This window comes from Numida meleagris, chromosome 1 (assembly GCF_002078875.1).
Source record: "Numida meleagris isolate 19003 breed g44 Domestic line chromosome 1, NumMel1.0, whole genome shotgun sequence".
NCBI lineage: Eukaryota > Metazoa > Chordata > Aves > Galliformes > Numididae > Numida > Numida meleagris.
Window position 1 is genome coordinate 168,010,182 of NC_034409.1, and position 20,294 is coordinate 168,030,475.

The 20,294-nt window shown below is 41.2% G+C and overlaps 1 protein-coding gene across 1 annotated transcript in view; it reads left to right on the forward strand.

Moving 5' to 3' along the window:
• The window catches only part of WDFY2 (WD repeat and FYVE domain containing 2), a 63,350-nt gene that overhangs the window by 26,734 nt on the left and 16,322 nt on the right, over positions 1-20,294 (forward strand). Inside the window, exons 2-4 of the mRNA XM_021376747.1 lie at positions 5,667-5,734; positions 10,947-11,020; positions 17,923-17,977. Of these exons, the coding sequence (XP_021232422.1) occupies positions 5,667-5,734; positions 10,947-11,020; positions 17,923-17,977 (197 nt within the window). The remainder of the gene's footprint in view (positions 1-5,666; positions 5,735-10,946; positions 11,021-17,922; positions 17,978-20,294) is intronic.

Genomic DNA, 20,294 nt, shown 5'->3' on the forward strand with positions numbered 1-20,294 from the left:
TGTATATATATATATAGTGTGAGGGTCTAGAATATAAACTTCTCCTGAGATTTTGGCTCTCAGCCATTAAAATTATTTTGTTTTCCCTGAAACACAGGCTGGTTTGGAAATCAGTTCCAGTTTTAGTTTTTATTTTCGCATATTTGCTTGCAAAATTTATCAGAAACGAAACTATCTGTCACTGATCTCAGCACACTGGTTCATGAACTGCCCCTAAAATGAAAGGTTTTTTATTCATTCAGAAAATCCCAAGAATGGCTTGTATCATAACAGATAGGACCCAGCATCTCTTCACGTCTCTTGCCCGTGAAAGTGCCTGGAGAACTTCTGGGGTGATGGGCTGTAATGATGTAGTATCTTTAATACAGCTGTTAAATATCTTTCTTTATCCTACTTCTAATGACAGTGTCTCTCTGTTAGAAGCAGTTAAACTGTCAGTGCTGTGCTTGGATTTTAAATACGACTATTGTCATGTTTATTTAATGTCAGCAGATAATGAGTTTGCTGTTTCCAGTCCAGTTATTTAGTTTCCAGAGAGGCACAGCTTTTGAACACTTCTGAATTGTTCATTATTTTATACTGAGGAACAGGTGGCTTTTTTTGTTTGTTTGTTTCAAGATAAAATTTAAAATATTGATGGTTGGAAAATGTGCATGCAGAAAACGTCACAGAAGGCAGTAACCATGGATAAAACTAAACTCTTTTCCCATTGTCTAACAATTAAATAGCTGGCTTTGAGTTTTAAAGAATTTTCCAGAATAGTTCCTTTTCCTGTTTGCAAACTGCTCTGTAACTGTACTAAATCAGCTCTGTGGTTAGGACTGCTGACAGAAGAGGGAGTTTTTATTTTTAACCATGTCATGTTGTTAGCACTGGAGCACTGGCAACCTCCATCCCTTTCCAAAGAGCAGGAACTGCTATGGGGCAGGCTTTGGTCTTTGGATAAGCCCAGTGCTTTAGAGTGTGATGGAATAGAACACAATAGGATAGAACAGAATAGAATGGAGTGGATTGGAACGGAATGGAATAGCGTAGCATAGCATAGCTTTTGAGTTGGAAGGGACCCTTAAAGGCCATCTGGTCCAACTCCCCAGCAATGAACAGGGACACCTACAGCTCCATCAGGTGCTCAGAGCCCCATCCAGTCTGACCTTGGGTGTCTCCGAGGACGGGGGCATCCACCACCTCTCTGGGCAACCTGTGCCAGTGCCTCACCACCCTTACTGTAAAAAACTTTTCTTATATCCAATCTAAATCTCCCATCCTTTAGGTTGAAACCATTTCCCCTTGTCCTGTCACAGCCGACTCTGCTAAAGAGTCTATCCCCTTCTTACAGCCCCCTTTAGATACTGTCAGGCCGCTATCAGGTCTCCCCGCAGCCTTCTCTTCTCCAGGCTGAGCAGCCCCAGCTCTCTCAGCCTGCCCTCCTAGGAGGGGTGTTCCATCACTTGGATCATTTTTGTGGCCCTCCTCTGGATGCGTTGCAACAGGTCCGTGTCTCTTCTGTACTGAGGACTCCACATCTGAACGCAGTACTCCAGGCGAGGCCTCACCAACGCAGAACAGAGGGGCAGGATCACCTCCCTTGCCCTGCTGGCCACACTGCTTTTGATGCAGCCCAGGATAGAGTTGATTTTCTGGGCTGTGAGGGTACATTGCTGGCTCATGTCCCGCTTCCCATCCACCAGTACACCCAGGTCCTTTTCAGCAAGGTTATACTCTATCCTTACCTCCCCCATCTGTCTTGTGCATGGTAGCATTATATCTGCATAGCCTGTCTCATTTAAAAATAAATAATCTCTGTTTTGAAAGCAGTAGAAGAGTATTTATTGTTTTGATAGGTTCTAAAAATCTTTCCAAGCCACTTCACTGGCAGCAGAATGAAGGGGCAATTCATTTCCATGGTGATGCCAACTGAATTGCTCCAGAGCAGCTGAAGAATGGATCCTGACCTGGGTGGGTGTTGGGTTGCTGTCCGGTAACCATGCAGCAAGTGCTCTTTGTGCTATATAACCATAAAGCTAGAAGTTCTCATTCACACTTGTTTTTTCGCTGCGTTCTTTAGAAGCTTCAAAAGTTCAGGGTTTCACATCTGGTGGGTAATACTGTATCAAGTACACAAAGATGTGCAGAACTGCAGCTGAAAAAAGATGCTCCCTTCTCAGGGCTTCTCTCATGTTCAGCTGTTGGTTCTACACCCTGAGCCTACTTGGAGAAAAATGCGGATTACCCAGAAAAGGTTAATGAACTGAGGTCAGCTTTTTTTCTTTCAATAGTCCAGTGATCTAGAGAAGAATGTTCTAAGACGTAAGGATTTTTGTACTTTTGTATCTGCTTATACATAGATTTTGGAACTCTTATAATGCTTAATGTAGCTTTTAAATAGTTGTTTTAAAGATATGGATAGTAATCATCCTTAATGTAAAAATAAACTGTTTACAAGACCTTTTGTTTTTCTTTATTTAAAACGAATTACTGGGGAGATAAGTATTTCTGTAATGAGTTACATGAACAGACTTGCTGATTATGTTCACTTCCAGACACTTTAGATAACATCTTTTCATACTGTTTGTTCTTATGACTTTTTTTCTCATTTTGTATGAGCAGTAATGGAATAGAAATATATTTGACTGTGTAATGAAATGAACTTACTGTGTACCTCCAGAAGAAGCACGCAGCAGTAAAAGTAGTTTCACTCTTAGCAAGGAAACTCCACCAGTTATTTCATTGTTATTCTTTAATGTGAGCATAAAACAGCTTTTTTTTCCAACACTACTTGGTTAACACTCTTAGCTGACACAGTTGTCAAATTATGTAGAAAGTCTGCAGTGAGTAGTTTCAAAACAAAACAACAAAAACAAACAAAGCATCCAAAGTTTTGCCATTTTTGCAAATCAAATTTATTTTTACTTCTCCTAGCTTTTTGAAGATCTTTTCTTGCACACAGTCTTTGTTTTCGCTTTGTTTTGTTTTGTTTTAACAACTTGAATAGTCTGTAACACATGGTATCTCACTAGATTTAGAATCATAGAATGGTTTGGGTTGGAAGGGACCTTTAAGATCATCCAGTTCCAACCCCCTGCTATAGGCAGGGACACCTCCCACTCAACCAGGTTGCTCACAGCCCCATCCAGCCTGGCCTTGAATGCTTCCAGGGAGCGGGCGTCCACAACCTCTGTGGGCAACCTGTTCCAGTGTCTCACCATCCTCACAGTCAAGAATTTCTTCCTAACATCTAGTCTAAATCTACTCTCTTCCAGTTTAAAGCCATCTCCCCTCGTCCTGTTGCTTCAAACCCTTCTAAAAAGTCCCTCCCCAGCTTTACTGTAGGCCCCCTTCAGGTACTGGAAGGCCGCTATAAGGTTCCTCTGGAGCCTTCTCTTCTCCAGGCTGAATTTATTATTTGCCAGAACCTTTAAAGTGAGTAGGAGAGGCAGCCTTATCTGAGCCTAAGAGTTTGGAAAGCGGTAGCACTGAATATATGGATTGAAATCGCCAAGAAAAACAGGTCTCTCACTGAGTATTGGTGCATATCCTCAAGGAAGTTTCGAACTGAGTTATTTCAATTCCCTATGCTACATTCCAGTATTTTCTTGTGCATGCAATATTCATTCCCTCTTCAGTTGTGGAAAACGCATTGGTGAGAGCTCGTCTGTTTGGGAAACAGTGCGTGATCCACTTCCAGGATTGCAGTGACCTTCTTATCACCTCTTTGGGATTGGGACTAGATAGCCTTTAGGGTCACTTCCGCCTCAAGCCATTCTGTGATTCTCTAATGAGCATGCTGTGCTGGATGCATCCCAAACCTGGGGCACAGCCACAGAAGGATGGGGAATTCCCAGCCCCTTGTGCTGGGGTCAGGATGCAGGATCTGGTCTGACAACAGCCATGGCCATGTAAAGCAAGAAGGGGCAGAAGGTTTGATCCTCTCACTGTTGTCACTATGATAACATTGTTACCAGCTGATGAATTGTACCTGAAAAGGTGTCAGTGCTTTTCCTTCAGGTATGCTAAGGAGCTGCTGATGTGTTTACTTAAAAAAAAAACATTACAATTAGGAAGTAATTGTACTGAATTTTGTAAATTTTGAGTAATTTGTGAGAGATTTCTAACAATGGGAATTGGAGATCTAGTGAAATACTGTATTTTTTTTAGAGTTATGTACAATGTTGAAGTGTATGTATGAGACATTTATAAGATGATGCAACTTGTGTAGTGGCCATATATTCAGATCTCTGAATTATTTGCTGAAAAATCAGTTTGGATTCAGGGCAGGATGAACAGAAAACTGATTTGGAGTATCTGTAATCCAGGAACATAGAGTAGCGCAGCTCTTGATCTGAAGTTTGCACGCTAATTTATTGACAGGGCAAATAAGTAGTTTGAACTGCTCTATTAGATCATGTGACATCTTTGTTCTTATGTTTTGCATGTGTAATGTTTTAGATCAATTCATATTAAATTATATTGAAGTATTGCTCTTAACTTTTACTGGCTGAAAAGGACTGAAATCTACTTTCTCTGTGGTGAAGATGTAGCATTAATTATTACCGTGTACTCCTCTCCTTAAGTTTTATTTTCATGTGTTGTTAATTGGACAGCCATTGCTGTTCATTTGGTGTGTATTTTCTTAATGCTATCACATGCAAGTTTTAGGTTTGCTGCTAGAGAATAAGGCTTATATTCAAGAATGGTTTTTTTTTAGATCCCTCTTCTATCTACTGTCACATGGTATCTTTGGTGGAGAAAAATAGACATGCCTGGCATGAATGAAAATGTATTGTGCCACAATAACAAGATGCTGTCTTGAATTACTAAGTTTTCTGGATAAGGTTAATACATTTAGTGTAAATCAATAAAGCATGGAATACAGAATCATATGGAAAGTTCACTTGTTAAAACTGGAGATAAGGATTCGAAGAACAGTAAGGCAGGTAAGAGTTGGCTGAAATTTAGATGGCAGTGAGATGTGCAGGAACAAACAGGAACTGACTGCTGAGATTAATTGAGGCCTGGCTGCCAGCTACCTTAGCTAGTGACATTGTTGCTACACATATTTTGATGAAATTAGCTGATGAACTGAAGCTGAGAAAGAGTCTCAATAAGAAGCTTTAGAGATTGGAGCAGAAGAAGCAAATGATACCAAGGACTGAAATAATAAATATTTAATGACCCAGATTCTACATCAGTTCACGTCGTTGGCTCAGGAAACAAGTAAAAAACATCTAATGTGTGACAGGCATGGATGAGTTGCATGCTGATTTAGTGATGGGGGCTGCAAATATGGTACCAATGTGAAAAAGCAAAAGACTGGGAAGGTTTTCCAGCTGAGGGAAACTGCTGATGTGTTTGTGGGGAGGCTGGAGCACTGCAGAAGGTCTAGTTGCCTCTGTTTGAAGACAGCAGCTCTGAACTGACAGCAGAGGAAGACTGCCAAGCTGCCGTATATGGTGTGTTCAGCTTGGTACTGCATGGTACCAAGGAATGGGCTACCTTCATCATCATCTGTGCTTGATGAGTAGGCCTGCTGTGGGAGTTTGTGTGTTTACTTTTCTTCATAATTTCATTTTGAACATGGTCTTGTGCATTCAGCATCGCCAGTTTGTTTTCATTCATTGTTATTTTTTCATTCTTCCTCAGGTATGTTTTGTTTTTTTCTTTCATAGAACAGTTCGTGTCTGGCTGAAGAGAGACAGTGGGCAGTACTGGCCCAGTATATACCATGCAATGCCATGTAAGTATAAGGAAATGTTCATTATCTACTCTGTATTTGCACAATGTCTTTTTTTATTTTGATGAAGCTTAACATTTTATGGCCATTTGAGGGCTTACCACTCCATATTAAACTCAATGCTTGAGTTGTTCTCTTGGTTTCTGTGAAGCTTTACCAAGTTGCATGCTAATGCTCCCAAGAGGCATCAGCGATTACAGCAGCAGAAGCATACAAATATGCTAGGAAGGGATGAGCATTTATGTGATCATGGATCAACAAATGTGGAAGCTCAAAATGTAGTCCTGCGTTCTGCCACTAATGGAGTCCATAAAGCTTTGTAAGTCTCCAGTATAAATCACTCTGCCCTTCCTACTGCATGTGCTCAGTCCATTAGAGTGCAATGGTAAATGTTTTTATTTGATAATAACTTAATATCCTGGAGTAGCTAATACAATAGAGGGGATACTAGACAGAGAGGGCTGGTTTTCCAGTGGAGGAGCAGAATCATATTACCCCACAATTAGATGTAGAAAACCAAGCCTTCCTCATGGATCTCTCCAGTATGATCTGCTGTATGTCTTCTATCCCAAAGAGCATGTTCATGCTTTAAAAGAAACTGCAGATCAATGTCCATTTTTCCTAGAGGTGGTTGAAGAGACTACTGCCCTGTCACAACCTGTCTTGAGTGCAGGAGAACAACTTTGCAGGCCGTAAGCAGCAGAAATATGCTGATGCTCCTCAGTTACCTCAAATGTGCTGGATTAGCCTGTCTCTGGAAAGCAGATCTTATATCAAACAGGTCAGGAAGCATTTATCAGGTCCCACTGAGGCATTGTTACTGTCTGGAGAAATTAGTATTTTAAGCTAACACAGTTAGATTTGCAAGAGGATTTCTATCTCCATGATGCATAAAATGTTTATTAGGTATAAATGTTAAACAGTTCTGGCACCACAACATCATCAGTTTGGGGCCATAGAGTGGCCTTCATGTTTGCTTGCCTGCTCCAAGAAAGCATTCGTTTGCTAAATAGAGAGGAAGATCTTTTTTTTTTTTCCTTTGCTGATAGATGGACTCATAAGAATATGTCAAACCTCAACGGTAATTTCTGTTCAAGATTTTGGTCAAAAAGGTACTGGAAAGCAGCTAATGATGTGGCAGTCTGTGAACCTCTGTCACAATAAGTAGCCATGGCCTTGGTTCTCTTGACCTGTCCAAAGAGGTTTGCTTTCCCCAGTCAAACTGTTATGAAATGGCATTTCTCACTTTAAAATCTTCTTAGCTCTTCCACTGGTCTTAGAGAGGCTGCATTATTGCCAGTAATAATAGCTGCACAGGAAAAGATTGAGTAGATCCAGACCCACTCAGAGGGGGCTATTTTAAAGTTCCTTCATGTATCTGAGCACCTGATGCTGTTCCTTTACTTAAGGCTGGTAAATTTTTGAGTCATGAGACATTTAAATTATATTGAGTTATTCACCAGTTTCAAGAATGATCAAGTATAATTAAACACTGGAGCAATGCCAATTATGTTATCAGCCATGGCTTTAAGCTTTGAAGTCACAGGGAGGGCTCTGAGTCAGCCTCTGCACAAGTATGCTTTTGCATTTTGTCTGTTTCTGCATGGATCATCTTTTTTGATTGTCCTCTGCTTTAGGTTCACATTGTTTTCTGTTGTCTAGAGAACAACAGAGGTTCTTTAAGAAGAAATGCAGTAGGCACGGATGATGCTTTTGTGCTGCTTAGCAAGCTGTGAGAGCAGCAGTCCCACCTACAGATAACCCATTAGCATGACTCATGGCTGGTTACAGCACTGTGTGACCCACACCCTTTTATAATTTGTTGTCAGGTAGCCTTAATAACTGAGTTTGGCAGCCTAGGTACTCAGGGAGGTGAGAAGGATGAGGCATTGAGGCTGAGCCAGCCATGTGCTTTGGTCAGGCTCTGCAACCCAGTGGAGCCATCAGCACGTTCTGAATGTAAAGCCTATTAAATAGCTGCAAGAAAGCTCAAGATTGTAGATTCTTCTGACTAGGGACATTTTTGCTGTCTTGGAGTGGGCTTTCCTCAGTTACGGGGTTTTCTACCCGACCTTTCTGATCGGAAAATAGTGGACAACACAGCAGCCACATTTGTGAGAAAGTGCGTGCTGTGAGTGTTCAAACCAGGTCACTGCACAGCCAAGCCTTTGCAAAGAGAAGGGTAATGGAAACACCCTGTGGCGGATATAATTTCTGTGTTCTTTTGCTGGCTTTCTCAGCCAGAGTGTCACAGCAGCATTAAGCACCAAAAGGCCTTGGAGAAACACTTCACAGAGCGTGGTCGTGGATGCTGGTGGCTGAAGGTAGGTTTGCGTTCAGCCACTGGTAGAATTCAGTCTGCCTTCAAGAACCACCACAGGCAGAACCACTATCAAAAATACACACTGCTATGTTGTCAGCAAGGCAAACTAGGTAAGCTGAATATCTAACTATGTCATGTCAGAGTTGTCTGAACAACTGTGTTAACAGCGTAACTCTGAGCAGGTTAATCCTCATGGTTAGTTGTGTAATCTTTACATTTTTTTGTAGTATCTGTACAGGAGGAAAAAAAGAACAGCTTTTCACAAAATTATTAGAAGGTATTGTAGTCAATACAAGTAAGCTTTGCATAAAAATAAATGACCACAAAAGACCCAAACCCAACCAGAAAAAACCTCTCTCAGATGGAGAACTGAGTAAAGGTTTTATTATGGTGAGGAACAGCGGAGTACCCAGGGTTTGAGGCAGATAGTACATGGTCTTATGATGGTTTTTTGTAGCTAACGCTTTGCTTTGAAGCAGATGGTCAAAACTGTGCAAAGCAAAACGCGACCCTTAGGTCTTCCACTATGCCAGTTCCGTCACTCTGAAAATGCAGATACAGAGTTTGTATTTCTCTTCCACTTCAGTCAGCCTCTAGTTGAGGAGACTCACTGTTGAGAGCATGAAGTAATTCAGGAATTCTGTTTTCAAAGGCAAAAATCAGAGCATCGGTGTCTTTGCCCTATATTGAAGATAAAGAATACAGCCAGACTTACATGCCAGGAATATCCAGCCCACTCAGATCAAGCTTCTTGTAGTGTGAAATCCAAATCATAACCAGATGTTAAAGAAAAGCCCCTTCAAAGTGCTGTTATTTTTCCTTTATGATTATTTTAAAAGGCTCTTAAACGTCTTGGAAAATTATTGTTTTTTCTTTTTTTCTTTTTTATTCCTCTCCTTATAATGAGCCCAAGTGCTTAAGTATCTGAATGTCATTGTCTAACATTCATGTAAGCTGCTGCAGTCTGGACACAACTGGTACCATTTCAATTACGTTAGTGTAGCTAGGGCTGACATTCATTTTTTGAAGAGTACATGTTACTTAAGAATTCCTTTAGGAAAATGATTATAGCAGAATATCTTTACACTGCTGTGACAAGGTACATGTGGGTTTGGAACTCAAATGTGACCTTTATTTAGCAGCCTGTCTCAAATCTTGCTTGCACCTTTTGTTTCTGAAGTGCTTCAAGCTATCTGGAAAAAGCATACTTTAAATAGCTAATTTATCAGGGAGTTTTTTTCTGTGAACTGTTTGTTTGTCATCTTCAGAGTTACTAATAATTTTTTCAATGTATGCACGCCATCTGACATTTCAAAGCTGGAATGTTGAATATGCCTGTTCTGGTATTAAGTGCCTTTCAAAAGGATTTGATGTTTACTTAGAATTGCTTTGTCTCTGTCGGCTTTTTCTACAACATCCTAATTCCACTACAACCTAGAAGTCTCAATATCATGGCGATGTCCTGTTATGTTTGTTAAGGGAAGCTTTGAGTTTGCCTTTTCTGAGGAAGAGGTATAGAAAGGAACGATTTCATCACTGTTAGTAGCCATAATGTAGTATTTTTATTCTAGCAGTTTCCCTGAACTGAAGCCTTTTCTTTGATTTGATTCTTGGATGTGAATCTGGTTGGCTTCCTGCTTGCAATTAGTTGTCCCTTAGGAAATGTATTGGGGGTGTGCAGTACTAAAGGTAGAATAATTTTGTTAAACAGTCACCACAGGCTTTTCTCTCTGCGATATAGCTCTGCTGCTAACTAAACTAACAAAGAAGATCTGCTGAGCTATGAACTGTACGATTGTAGGTGAGACATTGCTCAAATGGAGAATATAGCCAAGTGCACAGCACTGTAAAAGAAAGAACTCCAAGACTTGGTAACAAAACCACTGCAAGTAATCACAGTGGAGAGTAGAAATTAAGAAGGGGGGAAAACAGAATTAAAAGCACATCTGACTGCACTCAACGTCTATTACAAGAATATGGTTTAATCAGTGCTCTTACCACTACAGAAAGGGGGTGGATGCCTGTCCCTAGTCATAGCGTGAGGAGCGATTACTGAAGATTTCTGTGGGGACAGCATGCTGCTGTGCTGGGTGGTAAAAACAATCCCTGCCTTCTGAATGCAGCCTCACAGTATCTTGATTAAACCAAGCATACCACTTGAGTTATTACAAGATAAGTCTGTTTGTACCCTTTATGTGCACAGGTCCATATCCTTGAGGGACCAATTCATGAGCAGTTTGAGAGTATATCCTGATATTTATTAGCTTTGATGTAAGAATCAATGGCTAGTTTTCCATAGAGTCTTCTATTTTGGCCATAGCATTTGATACTGTAATAATGTTGTCTGAGGAAAAGATCAGAGAGCAGATGGACTGACTGCTCCTCATACTGGCTGGTAGGTCAGTTCCTGTTTACATCAATTCAAGGTAACTTCCTTACTGCAGGTGTAGGATGTAAGTCTTTGACGGTGCTTTCTTTTATTGTTAATAAAGGCCAGGCAGATGATTTGGGTTTGGTTTTTTTTTTTAATAAAATAAATAAATCTAAATAATCTAATAAATCAGCTAAATAAATCTAAAATTAATACTGAAATGTCAGGTACTGCTCATATCAATACACCAGCACAGTTCTTGTATAACATGCCTCATGCCCACTTTCAAAGAAGAATGAAGAAAGAATGAAGAAGCTGGAGCAATAAATAACTGTTATTCCATGTCCTAATAGGATAGGACTGAATGAATTGCACAAGCGCTGTTTTTTATTAAATGTTTGTCTGTTGGAAGGGGGCAAAAAGATGAAGCATTGTGAAGCATGCTAGCTAGTTTTAGGCTTTCCAGAACGTCAAGAAAATCGCAGTTTTGTTAACTTCATCATCATGTTCATTTTTTTCAGCTCCATGTTCATGCATGTCTTTTAACCCGGAAACCAGAAGGCTGTCCATAGGTCTAGACAATGGTACAATCTCAGTAAGTACATACAAAGATTTCTAGTTGAAATGCTTCCCTTTTGAGAAGTATGTGTGTGATGGGGTGAGGATATTTTTGCTAGTCTTTGGGAGAGATGATTTCTATAGTGGATCTAAAGCTGCAGTGTGGAAAGTGATAGAGTACTCCAAATTTTTCTCCAGCCCTCGCATAAAGACTTGAGTGGAGTTTGCAATATTTATTAGGCAACTAAACAAACAATCTTAATTTGCATATATTTTAAAGCAATAAAAATAAAAAACAGCTGAACAGCTGTTGTTTTATTAAATGAGTGTCTTGTTAGTCATGCCATGCCGAAGTTTTCTGAAAGCAGCAATTGAGAGGGGAAAAATAATGTTTAAGAGGCAGAAGGTACATTTCTGCTCTATATTTAGCTGCTTTTCCAAGTTTCGGGGTTCAGATTTTGTTTTCATCTCAATTCCTCCATAGGAGTTGTTCCTAAAAGCAATGCTTTTGCTGAAAGATTTGGATCATTAACATCTCAGAGGGCCGTGTGTGTGGAAAGGAAGCAGGATATTCAAACAAGAGCCTGCCTTTTAGATTTGGAACAGAGAGTAGCAGTTGACCTTAATCATTGGATTTTTCTTGTGGAATAGTTGTGAAATGCTGTGTTACCATACAGAAAGGAGCTAGGGGTCAGGGAGGGATTTCTCACCTATGCCCCAACCAGTAGACTTCTACAGTTTAAGATAGTTTTATTGTCATTTCAGATTTTACTGCTGTTGTCTCTGGTTTATGGGCTTTATAACTGAATGAATGCTTGCAGGTTGACAGAAAGGCAGCTGTCTGCACTAAACCGAGATGGTATTTGGGATTCGACGTGTAACCCTTTTAGCTGTTGCCCATGAGCTGTTTCAAAGATGTGAAAATTTTGACCCATAAAGCTATTAATGGCTCAGCACCAGAGATTTTTAGTGCTCGTAGACTTCTCCTTTTGTATCTAGGAGATGGGACAGCTGCCAAAGAATTCCCTGCACCTCTGAAATTCCCTCCTTCCCACTCTCCAAAATTTTCCAGTCCTACTGGACGCATTTGTTTTCACCAGGCCTTTGAGGAATGTGAAGGCAACTGTAAAGAAAGCATTTAAGTATTCCAGCTTGATGAAAGAGATGTCCTTTATCTTCGTGGCATTTTGTCTTGAAGAGTCAGAGAGTCTGAATGGGGTCAAGTATTTTCCATTCTAGAGCTAAAGAAGGTGAATGAGGTATGCAGTTGGTAAACCAGCATGTTACTTTGGGTACTTCTTAGTATGCATTGCTATGTCTAAGGCAGACTGTATTTGTTGCCATGCTCTGCTTTTCTTTTCCCTTCTTTTGGATACAAGTAAATAGGAGAGGGAAGGGCTGGTGTGTGTTGCTTAATTTTGTCCCTCCTAGCTTTAAGCAGCTGTCTAGTAGAGGGTTTTGCAGAAAATATGCTCCACAAACTTTCACAAGCAATGAAAAGTTTCCCTCTGCAGCAAACCCAAGGCTTGCAAGAAAAGCCACACTGTATTATGTTACAAGATGTGTTAGAGGTGGAGATGGAGGAAGAGGAAGGGTAGCCCCATATTCAAGTCCTTGCAATATTGAGGTGTTAGAGAAAATCTAACACCAGATACTCAAGGGTAGGTTACAAGCATCTTTTGGAGGGACATCCTGGGCACAAATACAGGAGTGTACAAGTAAAAGTAGTCTAGCACGGAAGTGTACAAGTAGGGCACGCTGTCCACAGAGTAAGAGAACTTCCTGCAACAAGGTGGTCTTAGTGCACTTTTACTCTGTAACCCTCAGAAGAAATGTACAGACAATTCATTTCAGTACCTTGAAATACTTGGAAATTAATCAGCTGCTCCAGCATCTTGTGTGCACTACAGAAAAGCCCTGAAAGGCGTTGTGCATCTCCGCTTTGTATAGAAGGGAAGAACTCATGGCAAGGGCTGTATAAGCTAATATAGCTCCCATGATGTCAAATGAATCTTTGTGGTACTGCTTTTACTTTCATACATAAATGTGGATAAGAAAGTGAAACTGCCTTTTACGTGAAACTTTGGAAAGTGATGTGGCTTTTGGTTAAGTCTGACACCCCAGAAATGCCTGTGGTGCCTTTTGAGAAGGATGGGCAGCAATGCTATTGTTAGATAAAGATGTTCCAGCAAAGCCACAGTGAGGTGAGGCTTTAGACCCCACTTTTCCTTAGGAAACAGAGTTATAGTTTTTGCTTCTACAAAGATGAAGAGATTGTTTTCAACCTTTTGTGACTTCTCAGCATGAAGGCTGCACCAACGTTTGTGCAGCACAATACACTTTTCTCTTGAGTGAAAGTTTGTCAAGCGTCTTGCTTGGAAAGCAACAGTACCTAAAGCACACAAAAAAAAAAGTTTCTTGTGATCATTTTTATACCTTGCAGTCCCTTTCTGAGGAGACACTTGTATTACTTTTCGTCTTAGGGACTGCCTCAGGTTGCTTTTGGAAGCCAAAAAATGTTTTAATGAGTGCAAGTTTCTCAAGATACCACTACAACAAGCAACAACAGAGGAAAGGTCTATCACTTGGAATAAGCAGGAGGCTTCACTGCCATGATGCATCTCCCTACTTAATTTCATCTAAAAGTTAGCTTCCTAAACAAAGTTAATCACGAGGCTCTTCTGCCAGTGGAGAGGTGAATTGCCCTTGTGGGTTCCCATGTTACTTTATTTCTGGGAAGATATGACTGAGCCATTTAGTTTTTAGGTAGCTGAAGCTGAATGAAATTGAACTTTCTATCTGACCTTGCTTGTGTCCAGATGAAGCTATTACATACTTGCAGAAGGACCACAAGGAAAACAAGCCATGAGAGCAGACCTCTCAGAATTCTTTCTTGGAGATGGCACTTAAGATAGATTCATCATCCACATCATTTGATCTTGCAGATGTCCACAGGTTTGGCTGTAAACAGTACTTTGAACACCTAGGCTCTATCTGCTGGTGTGCACCTCTGCCACAGTGGGAAGTTTAATGTTTTTTCCTCCAATAAATAGCCTAATAGTTTCTGTCCTATTCTGATTTTTGCACTTTATGAAGTGAAAACACTAATCATTTTGTAGACCTTTCTTTGCAGCAGATGTAGACATAGTCTCTGACATTAGATTTACGAATATTCATTCTCCTCAATTTCTGAAGCTAGTTTGCTGTTCTCTGGAAGGTATGGTGAGAGCACTGTCTATCACTTGTATTAATAGGATCAAATCAAGCCTCTAAGGAGACCCACACTGTGCCATCAAAATGGCATCATCTATCAGAGTATAGATTGTAAATTCCCTGGGGTGGGAGCTAGGCTGTGAACGGGTAACACATGGCTGATATATAAAGAATATTAACTCTGAGATGGGATTCAGTTGCCTGTGCAGAGGTCTCTAGTTCTGTTTTGTGATCCATCACTTGAAGTCCACTTGCAGCTCTGGAAAGGCATGGCACTTCTTTAGACTCTGTGTCATACCAGCCAGCCCCCATGGCCAAGGATTTTGAAATGGCACCCGCTAGGGAATAGGTTTTGTTTACCTTAACATGAATAATTAGAAACAGAACACCAGTGATATTTGCAGGCTGAGAATTTATAGAAGTCTTAAGAGAAGTTTGTGGTGTGTGTATGTTACAGTGTGAGGGAGATGTGCTCCATGAAGGTATAACTGAGAGTCTTTGTACAGCAGTGTCATGGGCATTGGATTGGCCTTTTCAGATGCTCAGGACTTCACTGTAAAGGCTTTCATAGTAGCTGTCACTGATGTAATAATAATAAACTTTCCTTAAACAGGCAAGATTGATCACTAATGTTTTCAGTGTGGCAAAAAACATAGTAAAGAAACTCAAAGAAGAAAAAGAAAAAAAGAAAAAAACCAAACACACACACAGGAAAACCCTCTGAAGAGCAAAGGATGATCTTGCCAGAAAAATGTTTAATCCCTGTGAGGACGGTTTTTGGTTTTGCTATTCCGAGTGCTCTAACGTGTCACAGTCCCTCCTGTGCAAAAGCACTGTCACAAGACTCAGAATCTTTCCTTATTCTATTAACAAGCACCAACTGAGCTGTGTGGCTGACCTCAGCCTTTCTAGCTCATTAAGAAGAGCCCAGAAGCTGCCTAATGAGAGTTGAAGCATCAGCAGCTCTGAGAGGAGCAAAACCTTGATGTAGGGAAGGATAAGAACCAGTTTCTTGTGGTACAATGTTAAAAAGATGCAGTCAGTGTTTTTGTAGTGCAGAAGCCACAATGTATGTGCAGTAGGGCATGAATTTCTGGAGCAAGGTGCCCTGTGTTAAATTACCTGTCTATTGACGTAACTAAAACATTGGGCCTTGAGAAGGATAGGGGAGTGTGGGCAGTGGAACAACATGTGACTGTTCAAGGGAGCAAGAAGGAAAAGAACTTAAGAATGAGAAAATATGAAAACAAGGAGATGACTCTCAAAGTAACGAATGCTTTCAGGGGAGAAAATAAGATGCAAGAAGTCCTGGGGGAGGTGAGGGAGAAGAACACGTGATATCATGACATCCAGTGTTCAGGTTAATGGAACTGTGTTCATATTGTACTGTGTATTCCTCTGTTTAGATGGAGTGCTGTATTGATAACGTGTAACTGTGGCTTGTATTAAAGCGCACCTAATCAATACTTGGTTAAACCTTACTAATTGCAGTTGTGTTTTGATTCCCTGCATTGTAATGGAGAGATTCAGATGACTTTTTCAGTCTTCCATTAAGGTATCCACAGATAACTGAGCGGAATGACCATGTCAAATTTGTCGAAGGCACAATGCCAAAACAGAATTGGAATGCACATTGTTCCTCACCCCTGCAGCTCTGATCACCCGCATCTGTGCGTCACCTCGCTGCAATTTGAGTTCAGTACCAGGACGGGCAAATTGACGGGAAAGACAAACATATTCTCCCACCACGTGTTGCAGCAATTAAAGCTGTTTCTTTTCAGGCAACATCAGCAGACAGTTAACATTCATAGAAAAGGGTCTTTAATGCAAGTGGGCTTTGCAGAGAAGCATTCTGTGTGGTGGTTTAACATTCTTCAGGCAGTGGTTAATTAAAACCACTTCCCCTGTAAGTAGGTAGGTAGGTATAGCAGATTTTTAATGCTCTGTGGTTTGTGGAGTTAAGGTGACCCTGGTATAGAAATCCAGCTGACTTAATTGATTTGTCACCACTGTTTAAATAACACCCCTCATTGTAATCCTCAGCTGCCAGAGGAAAGCTAAGAGGAGGTGGATAAGAATAAAGGAGTAGAAGGTGAAATAGAGCAATTCAAGGGAGCATATTTATTACTGATTTACAAGCAGAAAACTAGAAACAGCAAAAGACATAGCTGCCTCAGCCCACTCACTGTTGTTTCCTGGAAGCAGGGATCTGTAGGTTTTCCACAGATGAGTGTGGTAGCCTCTGTACCTTGGTGCCAAGCAGGAATTACAGTGTATTAGGGACAATCCAGGTGCTGGAGAGCCTCGCTGATTACCTGGAGACCTCCCGGTGACTCTCTTTGTTCCAGTTCAGAAAAATCGGGTAAATATCAGCATTTCAGTGGTTAGAATGTTTTCTCATACTCTTCTGCACTAAACATTTGATTTGCCTTAAAAATAGTCCGTGGGCTCATGAAGCCCAGTCCTGTCCATCAGTGCTTTTGGCAGTGCTTATGCACGAATATTGCACAGCTTTAAAATGTAGCTCATCTTGTGTTTTATTTCCAGATTAAATTAGTTTGGTTTTACTGCTGGCCCCAGGCTAGATTAGCCCAGGGAGTTTCTGCATAGTTTGTTTTAAATAATTAATACAGTGTGTTTTCAAGCTGTGTGTTTTTTCTCGCATTTCTCTCCACATGATGTGTGTGCACAGTTACCTGGGGGCAATTTGAAAGCCAGTTCATGTGGCAGTGCTGCAGGGCCCGCCCTTTGCCAGGTGTTTCCTCCAAAGTGAAGTTGCAGGAGCTGTCTTGTGACCGCTGCTTCCCCTGCTCTGAGCAGCTCCCCCCTTCAAAATAAGTGGCAGGAACACCCAGGTGCTGGTTCCGTTTAACCACATGGGACTGTTCCAGGAACTGAGACCTCCACTCAGACTCTTTACTGCTGATTTTCATCATTCCCATCCTCCAGAAGCTAATTTAAAGATGATTAAATAGCAGCACTGGGGCAGCAGGACTGCATGGCATCTCCCAATCGGTGTGTTCTTCCCTGCCTACAGAGAGAGCCAGGGTGGGTCACACCCTGTGCCTGTCCCCGCCACCCTGTGTGCCCATGCACGACTGCTTGGTAGCCACAACAGAGCAGGAGCAAAGCAAGAAAGTCTGCTTCCAAGATACCAGAATAAATAACAATTAATAGTGAGATAAAATCAAGGTGGGGGGAAAGTCTGTGTTTGTTTGCCTGAAGTACTGAGAGACTTTTGAACAGAAATCTGATCTTTTCCCCATTGTGGATTGTTGGTACATGGTTTGGAGAGAGCATCTCTCCAATGGGGCTCTCACATATTTAAATGGAGCTTCCCCAGGTTCAGGTTGGGGTGTGCACACAGTTGTGCATACATCTGGATGTTTGCTCAGATTTCTGCCCCAGCAATCCTGAACTGTGAGGTGTTTGCTATGTGCTGGCATTCAGGTCTCCTACTTTGTGGTACAGTGGCTCGTTTGTAGCCAGCGATCCTGCCAGCTTCTTAAACTCTTTAATGGTTCCTCTTTTATCTCCAGCTTTCTGTTCAGAAGCACTCGTGAAGCTTTGTTAGGCCTTTTTAAAAAACGAAATAATTTGTGGGGTTTTAGATGGAGGTACTCATAATTAGCAAAAGCGTAGACAGATTCAAATGAAAATAGTCTCAGACACTTCACATCTCTAAGCCCTGTTTCTGTGTTGCTTTTTTTCTTTCCCTTCCCCCAGGAATTCATTTTATCAGAAGATTACAACAAGATGACACTAGTGAAGAGTTACCAGGGTAAGAATCATGATGTGTGCTAATTAGTCTGTGTTGTCATTAATTTTTATTAATGTGCTCTTAAGGAGTGTGAATCGAAAGATTCTCCTTTACTGTAATTTTTTAATGTAAGTGCTGTTTTTATCAATAGATCAATACTGTGCTTTGTTCTGAGATTGCAAGACTTTTACAGAGCTATTTTGTGCTCTGTTTTTCATTTTAAGTGTACCGTAGGAGTCTCATCGTAGACAGCAAACCGTTGAAAATCCAAGTGTGCGGAGGGAAGAGGAACATTAATTTTTAATATTAAATAGTATCCTCTATTTAATGAATCTATTTAGAAAGCTGACTATCTTTTAGGGCTGTAGCTTTTGGGATGAGTACAGTTGTATTTCAATAAATGTTTGTTTTAGTAATCTCAAGATTATCAGTGGATACCTGTCATACTAAAAGGTCCATATATTTTCTAATTCCGCTTTGGTATTCATTAATGGGATGATGTAAGAAACATAGCTATTTATCCTTACTAAACTTACTAAAGGACACAGCACTTGGGTCAGGTATTCTTATAAAAGTAACAAATAATAGCTACAACTTAGTCCTACACCTCTTTTGCTGTTAGACTAAGAAGTGACCTATTATGTGCTAAGCGTTACGTTTCTGTAGAAAAGCCTCTGACACGTTGGCTCGAGATCTCTATCATATCTTTAAAAATATGTATTTACTTATGTGTTTGAGTTTCTATACCTTGAAAAGTTGAGAGGATAATTTAAATCTGAATGGAGGCTCTGAGGATCACTTTGTAACCTTCATATTTAAAGGCATGATGAGCATCATAGAATCAAAGAATGGCTTGGGTTGGAAGGGACCTTTAAGATCATCAAGTTCCTGCCACAGGCAAGGTTGCCAAGCCACTAGCTCAAGTACTAGACCAGGTTGCCCAAGGCCCCATCCAACCTGGCCTTAAACACCTCCAGGGATGGGGCATCCACAGCCTCTCTCGGCAGCCTGTTCCAGCACCTCACCACTCTCTCAGTAAAAACCTTTCCCAACATCTAATCTGAATCTCCCTTCCTTTAGTTTAAAACCATTCCCCCTTGTCCAGTCGCTATCTACCAGTGTAAAAAGTTGATTTCCCACATGTTTATAAACTCCCTTTAAATATGGGAAGGCCACAATGAGATCTCCCTGCAGCATTCTCTTCTCCAGAGTGAACAATCCCAGTTCCTTCAGCCTGTCTTCATAGGAGAGGTTCTCCAGCCTTTGAATCATCTTCATGGCCCTAGAATCTTGGTTTTGCAGAGCATGGCTAAAATGTGTCTGCTTTTGAGTGTTCTTCCATGAATGCAGGGCGAGCTGTAAAATCAAGCCAGAATGCCCACGTTGTTTTAGTCTCTGAAAACTGATTTTCTTCATCATCTTCTTCATCATCTGTATCAGATGATGATAAAATACATGTGTGAATGAGACTGCTGCAGTCTCATTGTACAAGTCTTAAGTATGTCCATTTGTGAGTCACTCCACAGTCCCCAAAGTTTGACCCATGTGGGTTTCATGTTTGAGCTGTTGCACTGAAGAGTCCTACTGGCTGTTCTGTAGCCCCCTTTGTACCTAGCTTCCCCACTTGCATGCCTGAGTTCAATCCTGTAGGCTACTCACACCCTAGGAATTTTGTGCTGAAGTTCATCTCTTGCATATTTGCATCACAGTACGTGTGCAGACAGGCAGTCTCCTGGTGAGACCAACCTGGAGGCAGGGGTTGCCACTGTGGAGGACTGTTGTGCCAGCTGCAGGAGCCTACTCTTCTCCAAGCTAAATAAGCCCAGCTCCCTCAACCATTCTTCATAGGAGAGGTGCTCCAGCCCTCTGATCACCTTCACAGCCCTCCTCTGGACCTGCTCCACATCCTCCTTGTGCTTTTTTTTGGGTGGGGAGAAGAGAGTGTGGTAAGCCAGGCTGCTGGCATCTCCTAAATTCATGTGTGTGGGAGGGGTATCTGGATAGTAATCCCTGTTATGCAAGGGTTAAAGAAGCAGTAGGTCTAATGTTCTGCTTTCTGCACATTGGCACCCCTGTGGGCAAATGGTTGTTTTGAGAAAAACGTGCCCCCAGGTACTGTTGGAGATGCATTTTTCTTCTCTCCTATCTCACCCCCACTTAAAAAAGGCAGACTGCTGCTAGTGCTGCAGATGGGAATGGTGGCCAGAAAGGGGGAAGGCAGATCTTAGTCCTTTGCTTCAGGAGAGGTGTGTGGGATAAAAGACAAGATTTGGCGAAGGGCAGCTCACAGCCTGCTACAGCTTTATCATACCATGCACCAGGAGACACTTCTGTAAGC